Below are 10,871 nucleotides of genomic sequence, written 5' to 3'. Positions count from 1 at the left end.
GGAGCGGATCCGTGAATGCTCGCTGTCATTGGATGATCTAAAAGAATACACCAATAGCAACGAGCGCTCACGGATCCGCTCAGTTAGAGACACTATAATAAGAGACTGGCATAATGGCTTCTGCACACTGGACGCGGAAACGCATACCGAACGGCAAAATAAGACGCGGTAGCCAATAAGATCACAGTTTCTAACATGTTCATTGGTTACCGCGTCGTATTTTGCCACACGGCAAGCGTTTCCGCGTCCAGTGTGCATAAGCCATTATGCCAGTCTCTTATTATAGTGTCTCTAACTGAGCGGATCCGTGAGCGCTCGTTGCTATTGGTGTATTCTTTTAGATCATCCAATGACAGCGAGCATTCACGGATCCGCTCCACACAATTGAGTCTGCTGAACACGACCATTGGTTGTTACTGACGAATCCGACCAATCACATTCAAGCGCTCGGCGAGTAGCTTTGTCCTGCTCGAACGCGCCCAAGGTCTGAATCCAGTCTAATAAACCAATCAGCGTATGCTCTGCTTTTCCGGGTCGATGTTGAGATAGGAACACATTTCTCCGCCTCTAAACCTCTAGACCTCCTAGTCTGCCGTTTCCGTCCCGTCGGAGTCTCTTGTCATCCATAGCGGCTCCAGTTCGCCGGTTCCTGTGGATCGAGTCCGTGGATACGTTGTGCCGCGTCGAGCTACCGAGGCACCTCGTTTCGTCGCTCGCGCGACAGCCGGATCGTACGAAGTACAAGTCCCCGACATCCAGGATTTCAGCCTGTTGGCAATTGACTAGACATACTGTGCTCTTGTACCTTCAAAGTCCAGCACAGCTTTTCCTGCCGACCCAGAACAACACGCGCTAAAATGTACAACGGATACTCGCAAGTTCACAGCAAGTATGTCTGAGTATGTCTATCGATCAACCGTCGTCCTTGATGGCATTCTAGATTAATTTGTAATCTAAAAGCACCGAAGAGGGCTAGCTTCGCTAGGAGTGCAAACTCGATCTCGCTGTTCTGCAGCCGCCATTTTAGCCAAAGCTTGTGGTTGCTCCATTTTCTATTAAACTATCCGACGGATATTTGAGAATTCTGTGCCCGACGGATTTTACCTAATAAATACTGAAAAAACAATTATAGAAATACATGATTGTTTTAGGAAATTGGTACATATAAAATGATATCACATATGAGAGTTAAATTTGACCAAGCTAGATACTTTTTTTTTTTATTAGACTATCATTTTTATTACTGACAAAGACATTATATCTCTTGATATTGGAAGAGAGATGCAAGTAGATAAGTTATTGAAAAATATTGTACAGTTTGCCATTAAAGATAAGAACTTATGTGGTTCAGCTAGTATAATTAGTTTCCAAGATATATCCTGACATTTAAATAGTTAAATATTAGTATTAGTTTTGAACATATACTGCATTTAAATACATAAGCATTAGTCTTTGAGATACCCTGACATATTTAAATAATTAAATATATATATAAGTATTAGTGTCAAACATACACTGCATTTAAATATATAAGTACCGTGGTATATTAGAATAAGTCATATAAAAACGATAATAAAGGATTCTTAATTTTCAAAAACAATAGAACAGGGCAAATAAGAGTCGATTTTAACAAATATTAAGTATGAAGAATTATTAATATATCATTAAATTTTGTATAAATGCATACATTATAAATGCTCAAATATTGAATATTACATATTTCGGCTCTCTTGGATTGAGCCATATTCAGATAATATAGTAAAACGCCGTAAATTAGTTACCAAAAACTAAGCAATAGTATTTGTGATGCAGTAAAGTGTTGCATTAGACGTAACAACCAAATGAATGCTTTACAGAGAAAGGAAATTACTCGCAAACGATTTGATGACCGATTGTTGGGAATTTCTTGATATTCAAAGTGGTCGTAGTTATTAAACTTTGTCAAAAACATCGTAAAAATTGTGTGATATATAAGAAAAAAAATATCATCAGTCAACAAAGATAATGATAATAACTATAATCACAATCAATATAGTAAAATTGGTTATATATAAAGTTAGAATCGTTAAGAGAATTTAAATATGTGTAACTGGCAAGACAGACCATCATCATCTGATGGTGTTCTTTTTTTTACATACCAACACACGATTTTTATGATGTTTTTGATGAAGTTTAATAACTACGATCACTTTGAATATCAAGAAATTCCCAACAATCGATCATCAAACCGTTTGCGAGTAACTTCCTTTCTCTGTGAAGTATTCATTTGGTCATTACGTCTAATGCAACACTTTACATCACGAATACTATTGCTTAGTTTTTGGTAACTAATTTACGGTATTTAACTGAAATTACGCGTTTTATTATATTATTTGAAGATGGCTCAATCCAAGAGCCGAAACATGTATTATTTAATATTTTAGCATTTATAATGTATGTATTTATACAAAATTTAATGATATATTAATAATTCTTCATACTTAATATTTGTTAAAATCGATTCTTATTTGCCCTGTTCAATTGTTTTATTATTAGAATAAGGCCCGTATTTATAGTTGTTTCTCAAATCACATCTCAAAAGTCTATCAGGCGAGATACTCTCTCTCTCTCTCTCTCTCTCTCTCTCTCTCTCTCTCTCTCTCTCTCAGAATAGAATCTGATTTCTTGAAACACGAACGATTCAATAGTCATGTCTTAATTAGAAATTAATTGAAATAGTATTCATTTGAGACACGGAATGATTACTCACGTGAAACTTGTCTTGAGATACAAGATTAAAGCTATATTTTGTTTGAAAGTAACCTTTCCGAAATCAAATTACTGACACGTCAATATTGACACATGTACATAATATGATTAATGGATTAATATGATTAATATGATTAATATGATTATATGATTAATATATATATATATATATGGATATATAATGATTATTTGTTTAAGTACAAATTATTAAGTAAATAAATTTAAATTTTATACAAATAGTTTGCTCAATTTTCGATGATTCCACTAACAAAAATATGGTTACGAATTTAATAAAATAAAATTTCTAGAATATAATTTTTATAGATAATATATTCTTATTAATATAATCTTATAAATATCAAAATTGTGATTGAAATCGATGATTGAAACATCAATTTCACTCTGTACAAAAATTTTACAGATTTTTTGTTTAAATTATTACTTTAACATGTAGATATTTAATATATAGGTATATTCGACGATTTTTTTCATTTACATTTTTTTAGTAGAATTATTTGTATTAATTGCGCAAATAAGTAAAATATTTTTATTTATTTTCGTAATTCCTTTTTTTATAATTTTGTGAAGATTTCTGCAGAAAAATATATAAATGTGTAAAATATAGATAATTCCTACACAGCGTACTTTGCAATCATTTTTGATCGCATATTTCAGATGCACACACAAATAAATTAATTTCTTTAATTTATTTAATTTAATTTTCTTTGTTTAACATATTCTTTTCTTTCTTTATATTATATTTCTTTCAAAAATAAATAAATCTATTTATAGATTATGAATTGTTCTCTATTCTATTTTGAATAAAAAATGTTTACAATATATTTTTTCCCGCAAGTTTTTTTATGACACTTCTCCTAAAATTTATATTAGAATTTTTATTAAACCGCATTGTATATACACAAAATAATACTTCTCATAGACAAATGTTAAAAAGAAAGGACTAAATAAAATAGACAAATAGAAAAAGAAAGGAGTAAATAAAGAAAAGGCTAAATAAAATAAAAAAGTCATACTATGTGTACATAGTAAAAAGTCTACTCCCCCGTTTTTTGCTTTTTTTGTAAATTAATGAGGAATTAATTAATAAAGATCTACGAATAAATATGCGTTTGTAATTACTAGACTGCGTAACTTAGAATTTTTAGGAAGTTTTTTTATCTTTAAAAATCAGGGATTTTTTATGGAATTTTATCTGGAGTCAATTTAGTATTTAGAAACGAAATGGAAATTACAAAAAGTAAATTTACTAGAATATTTCATTGGTGAACACTTAGTGAATTTTGCTCATGTTTGTAATTTTCATCTCGTTTCAAGGTACAGTCAAAGCCTAAAAGGTTGCAACACTTTTTTTCGATAGATTTCGGAATGCTTGTTCATCGAGCGATTGGTTTTTACTTATGAATCCATAAGTAAGAACCAATGCGTAAGTAAGACAAATGCGATTGGTCAATTCCGATGAACTAACTGGCCAGTTAAGTTAACTGAGCTTGGTGACAGTGGCCCTTAGGCCGGAATCAGACTACGCATTGAAGATTGAGGTTGAAGATTGAAAAATTCAAATTTGACCAATCGAAACGAAAGGAGCTAAAATTTCTTTGTCCTTATTGGTCAAATTTCAATCTTCGATCTTCAACCTGAATCTTCAATGCGTAGTCTGATTCCGGCCTTAGGGCCATGGCACACAAAAAAACTTAAGCAGTAAAATGTAAGCAGTAAGCGAATTGACCAATCACAGTAGAGTCCATAAGGCCATAACATAAGCAGTAGCGAATTCAATATGTTGATTTCCTTACTGCCTTAAGTTTTTTGTATGCCAGGGCCCTTACAGTATACGTTACGTGGGCTACAGATTTTCAGCACTGGCGGTGAATATCGGAACCTATGGTTTACACACAGATATCTAATATTAGATTGCTAACTTCTAAATTGATTTAATGGCGGCGACAGTACATTATTACCCGTATTCATAGTCAGACCTTGTACTTAAGGCTTCCTTAAATTTATCTTTAGATGCTCAGTAGCCAATGAAATAATTCGTAGAGCATCTAAAGATAAATTTAAGGAAACTTTAAATATAAGGCCCGACTATGAATACGGGTCTATAGTCGGTATTCATAGTTGGTTCTTATTTCAAGACCGTCTTAAGTAATGTCTTAAGATGCCAATGCGGCCCTCTGATTGGTTCATGACACCTCAAGGCAGAACTTAAGACGATCTTAAATATAAGATCTGACTATGAATATCGGCCTATGTGTTATATATGTGTACGATGTGTTGTGTATGTATGTGCAAAATGATTAGAGCAGCCATTGAATGAACACAACCGGATATACGGCTGTTTACAGCGTTTTAGTCGAAGTAAAGGCCATCACACGTACAAAAATTTTAGTCGTAATTGTAAGGCAAATCGGCCAATCACAGTCGAGCGCGAGATCTTAATTTTGATTGTGATTGGTCGATTTGTTTGCGACCTTACGATTTCAACTAAAATTTTTGTACGTGTGATGGCCTTAAGCGATCTAGTACTAGTATAGACATCTGTCGGCTAACATCATCCCTAGATAACTTTTTCTCTAAAGCGGAAACGTGAAAAGTGAAAATTTTTTCTATGTATGTATGTATATGTATGTATATGTTCATGTATAAAAAATTTCACTTTTCACATTTCTGGTCTAGAGAAAAAGTTACATAATCGACACTCTTAGATTTGGGGGTCAATCATGAAATTTTTTCCTTAGGATGAAAAGTGAAAAATTTTTCCATTAACTTCAATGGTTAAAATTTTTATTTTTCACTTTCTTTCCTAGGGACAAAATTTCATGATTGATACCCTGGTCTGATCAATAGCTTTAGGCCAATATTACACGCGTCCGTTTTTTGTCGAAAAATTTCGCTGAAGTTATTCCACGTTTTGGAACACTTTTCAGCAAAATTTCGGTATTTCAGAAAAATTTCAGTTTAATTTCAGCGATTTTTAGCTGAAAAATTCATTTTCAGCAAAATTTCAGAGAAATTTCAGTTCAATGTCAGCGATTTTTCAATATGTTAGCTGAAAAGTTTACTTTCAGTGAAATTTTAGCAAATTTTTAGCAATTTTGCTGAAATGTTCCAAAACGTTTTCTGCGAAATTTTTTCACCAGGGGTATGACAAATTTTTCAAGCCTGTTAATTGGCTATCGGACAAAAAGGTCCGAAATCCTTTCTATCTTGCAGTCAATTAACACGCTTGAAAAATTCGTCGTACGACAAAAAACGGATGTGTAATATTGGCCTTAGGGTGCTATTTCATTTGTGCGTTTTTGTCGTACGACAAATGTGTACAGAACAGAGAGGTCCTCGGATCTCTCTATCCCATAGCTAATCAACAGATTTGAAACATTTGTCGTACGACAAAAACGCACGAATGAAATATCACTTAAGCTGATATTACAAAGTATTTAAAACTATTGATTAGCTGCAAAAAAGAGAAATTGTCAGATCTCTCTATCCTATAGTCAGTCAATGAACTTAAAATCTTAAAATCGTACGACAAATGTAATAGCAGCAACACTTAGGTTTTGAACCATAAGAAATTCAGCGCTTTCAGCACTTCTATCCTTATTTTACGTTTAATGAACTATAAAGACAGAATAATTATAAGCATTTAAAGCGCGTCCAAACCGAACACAGCCACAGTCAACTGTGTGAAGAAGAATGGATTATGATCGGTCAATTTTTTTGATGCTTAAAGCTTAAGTTTAATACGAGGACTGCAATAGAAGTCGTAAATGTTTATGGGATCTTAAATCGCGTAGGAAATTGATCAATTGTAATTGATTATTTTCCTCATATTCGATTGATTAATTTCTTACTCGAGTTGAATCAGCTTCTTCTCGACTTGAGGCTTTATGACTGTTTACGAGTCTTATTGTAGTTGCCATTTAAAGCAAAATTTTATTGTAGACGTCACTTAAAGCATAGGAAGATTTACCAATCAGAATTTTTCCTTTCCATGAAATGAAAGGACTCTGATTGGTTAAATTTCTTGCGCTTTTTTGATTGAAGTGCTATTCATTTTGACTACGGTCCACTTGATGCTACGAATACTTCAAAGCATTTTTTGATTGGCCAATTAGTAAAATTCTTTCTTCCGATTGGTCAATCAAAAGTTTCGAAGCATTTATAGCGTCAAGTGGACCGCACCCTTTATCTTCCTTCCGCATATAAATTCTATAGTGACGTCAATTATAGAGTTTTGGTTATTATAGTGTTATGTTTTAAAACGTATTCCTAAGTTAACATTCCTGAATAGAGCTAATGTTAATTCGGTTGAACAAATAAAAAGATGTTTATATGAGAAATTATTAAAATCATAAGTTAATCGAAAAAGATCCTTTTTATGAGCTGCTTTTTGATGAAGGTTTCAATTCTTAGTTATAGATCTAGAGGAAATCGAGATCATGGTGGATCCAACCGCAATGGAGGGGGGGTTGGCGGAACTTATTGGAACAGTCAGCAGCAGAGTCAAAAAGAGTTTGGCACAAAGAAGCAACAAAATAAGAAGACTCCGGGTGATTTACTGAAGAAGCCTAGTTGGGATTTGGCAAATTTGCCCAAGATAACGAAGAATTTGTACGTTCCTCATGTTAACATCTTGAACCGAACGCCTGACGAGATCAGCAAGTATCATGCGGGCAAGGAGATTACTGTTAAAGGCAACAATACGCCTTCTCCCATTCAAGCCTTTGAAGAGAGCAACTTTCCGGATTACGTGATGGAAGAGATCAGGAAGCAAGGTTTTGCCGAACCTACTGCAATTCAAGCACAGGGCTGGCCAATTGCACTCAGCGGACGAGATTTAGTCGGAATTGCTCAAACTGGTTCCGGGAAAACTTTGGCAGTAAGTATAGCATCTCGATTAATTGAATTAATTAGATTGTAAAAACTGATATAACATAATTTGAGTAAAACTATTCAGAACCTAATCAATAACTTAATCGGTTAATTAATCAAGAAAGAATGATAGAACTTTAGGTCTGGGGGTCTATTCTTGAAAAGAAACGTATACGAAAGTCTAGGGAAATATTACAGTATACGTTACGTATACTATAGTATTTTCCTAGTTTTTCGTATACGTTTCTTTTCAAGAATAGAGCCCCTGTCCTTTATTCCTACACTCTGAATTAGCGCGCATGGTGCAATAAATTGAAGTCAAGGAAACGTATACTTGTTTCACTTCTTGTTGCACTGTGTGCATTAATTCAGAGTGCAGGAAAAAAGACAGATCTTTTAATGGGTGCATTCAGAACGACAACCGCTCAGTGAGCTCATTTGATTGGTCTATATTTTAGAATCTAATGGAATATGCCAATCAAATGAAAGAGCTCAGTGATTAGGTGCATTCAGCATTACTATGACCGCTCACTGAGCGCTCAGTGGGCTCTTGTATCTGTTTGGTCAATATTTTTAGATCTAACGGAATATGCCAATTAGATGCAAGAGCTCACTGAGCGCTCTGGATGTCAATTCGTCGTTCTGACTGCACCCAATATAAATAAAAACATTAGACATTTTAATAAATGCGCATTTTTTAGAAGCATATTTGTTTATTGTTATTGTTTCTTTCATTTCAGTATATCCTTCCGGCGACGGTGCACATCAATCATCAGCCTCGCCTCAGTCGAGGCGATGGACCAATTGTTCTGATTCTCGCTCCCACGCGCGAATTGGCTCAACAAATCCAAACGGTTGCACGCGATTTCGGCTCGTCCTCATGCATCCGCAACACCTGCATCTTTGGCGGCTCGCCGAAGGGGCCTCAAGCTCGTGATCTTGAACGTGGTGTAGAGATCTGTATCGCAACACCCGGCAGACTGATTGATTTCCTCGAGAAAGGTACCACGAATCTGCGCAGGTGCACATATCTGGTTTTGGATGAGGCTGATCGAATGCTGGATATGGGCTTCGAACCACAGATACGCAAAATCATCGAGCAGATTCGACCTGATCGGCAAGTTCTCATGTGGTCCGCCACTTGGCCCAAAGAAGTGCAAGCCCTCGCCGAGGACTTTCTCAGTGATTACATCCAGATTAATATCGGGTCCCTGACTTTGGCGGCCAATCACAACATTCGACAGATTGTCGAGATCTGCCAAGAACATGAGAAGGAAATGAAACTATCGCAATTGTTGCGCGAAATTGGGACCGAACGCGGCAGTAAGATGATCATTTTCGTGGAGACGAAGAAGAAGGTGGACGACATAACGAAGACAATTAAACGCGAGGGCTGGTCAGCAATCTCAATCCACGGCGACAAATCGCAGCCGGAGCGCGATTACGTTCTATCGGAATTTCGCAACGGGAAAACTATGATCTTGGTCGCGACAGATGTGGCAGCACGCGGCTTGGATGTCGAGGACGTGAAGTACGTTATCAACTTTGATTACCCCAACAGCTCCGAGGACTACATCCACAGGATCGGCAGAACCGGTCGCTGCCAGAGCGCAGGCACTGCCTATGCTTACTTCACACCGAATAATGCGAGACAGGCGAAAGAGCTGATCGCAGTGCTAGAGGAGGCCGGTCAAGCTATAAACCCACAATTGGCGGACATGGCGAATTCTGTCAGGAATCAATACGGCAAGGGACGGCAACGGTGGAGCCACGTACGAGGCAACAAAGATAACATTTCTCACGGAAGTCCTAGAAATAACATCAGCCCGACGATAAACAACTGGCAGCATATGTTGCAGACGAACCAACAACAGCACGGACACCACAGTCAAATGGTTCAGGAGAAAACCGTGGCACGTGGTCATCAGCGCAACAATGGCTATCAAGTCAATCGGCAGAACAATTACCAACCACAACATTCCTATCAACAGCAGCACCAGCAACGACAATCCATTACTGGCTATCAGAACAGCTACCAGGCGACTAACAACACATGTCAACCTACGCATCAGGCTACCAGCGCGCCCAGATACCAAGGCAGGACTGGATACCAGGGTAATCGTTTCCAAAATCGGCAGAACGGCTTCAGCGGCAATCAGAGCGGGCCCAATGTTTACTCAATGCCGCCGCCGTTCATGATGCCGTCCGGTGGACACGCGGACTCCGGGATCCAGAATCTTGTGAACAACAAGTTTTTCCAGACCAACCGACCGCCGCCCAACGCTGGTGCCTGCGCGTACCAATCAATGGGCTACGGCCAGTTTCAGGCAGTGCCGCCGTACGGCTATCCGTATCCACCCACGCCAGTGCAGCAGTGACGCCTCCCACGATGCAAGACCATCGGGGTACGGGCTAAATGAAAAGTAAGTATGTCCCGCCTATCGGGCTTTATTCGATCGCTCTTGCGTTGGATAATGGATCCAATTTATTATGATAGACTGTCGATAACGGTAAATTAAGGCAGCATTCCGAGAGCGCGCTATCATTACTATTGTGTCATTCTATCTTTACCGTTCATGAATTAAGGATGTAAAATAAGGATGGAATTATGCAACAGCACTGATGAGCGATCTTTACATCTACAATCCTATCCTTGATTTTGTTAAAAGACGTTCAATATTGTAATTAATATGTAACATGTAAACAAGTTTGCGTGCATTAAGAACTGTGTGCAAGAGTGTGGAATTTTTTAAATTTAAAAACTCCACGTTTTATGCAAGAACGTAATAAAACGTAAGTTTTTACTTTTACAACACAAATTTGATCACACTTTTGAATGTGATTAGATGAAACGCGCGCATAAAAATGTGCATATGAAGGTCAATCCTTAAATAATTTTACCTTTCAATGATTTTATCTTTTCACAAATCTGTGTTCAAGCACGAACGCAATCTCTTATGTAATCAATGTTGTTAATGAGAATGATGCTCTAAAACTCATGATTTTACATCTTTTTGAACCAGTACATTTTTGGCACGTGGATAAGATTGTATATATAAAGGCCGCTATGAAGCGCGCTCTCCGGAACACAGCTTAGAAGCAAAGTTTTATTTTGCAATTTGCTATATTTTCTGAGTTACATTCGCGCACAGCGCTTTAAACAATTGCAATTTCAGGATTTTTGCTTTGGAAATTTTAGCACCTTCTAAGAAGAAATTAACTTTTGCTAA

General features: G+C 36.7%; 1 protein-coding gene across 1 annotated transcript; it reads left to right on the top strand.

Annotated features, from left to right (window-relative positions):
• The first annotated feature begins 570 nt into the window (after positions 1–570).
• LOC108723646 (DEAD-box ATP-dependent RNA helicase 20) lies at positions 571–10,063 on the top strand. Its single transcript, XM_018449547.1, has 3 exons — positions 571–889; positions 7,183–7,648; positions 8,382–10,063. Exons 1-3 carry the CDS (start codon positions 858–860, stop codon positions 10,017–10,019), a joined length of 2,136 nt encoding a protein of 711 aa, XP_018305049.1. The 5' UTR covers positions 571–857; the 3' UTR covers positions 10,020–10,063.
• Positions 10,064–10,871: the final 808 nt, after the last annotated feature.

Source organism: Mycetomoellerius zeteki, unplaced genomic scaffold (genome assembly GCF_001594055.1).
Source record: "Mycetomoellerius zeteki isolate Tzet28-1 unplaced genomic scaffold, Tzet1.0 scaffold249, whole genome shotgun sequence".
Taxonomy (NCBI): Eukaryota; Metazoa; Arthropoda; class Insecta; order Hymenoptera; family Formicidae; genus Mycetomoellerius; species Mycetomoellerius zeteki.
The sequence above is the reverse complement of the archived record's forward strand: the minus strand, read 5'-3'. Positions and strand labels throughout refer to the sequence as shown.

Excerpts from the sequence above, each read along its gene's own strand:
- LOC108723646 (XM_018449547.1), top strand. The coding sequence starts at position 858 with ATGTACAACGGATACTCGCAAGTTCACAGCAA. Across the intron at positions 890-7,182 it reads TACTCGCAAGTTCACAGCAA|TTATAGATCTAGAGGAAATC; the intron begins GTATGTCTGAGT and ends TTCAATTCTTAG. Across the intron at positions 7,649-8,381 it reads GTTCCGGGAAAACTTTGGCA|TATATCCTTCCGGCGACGGT; the intron begins GTAAGTATAGCA and ends CTTTCATTTCAG.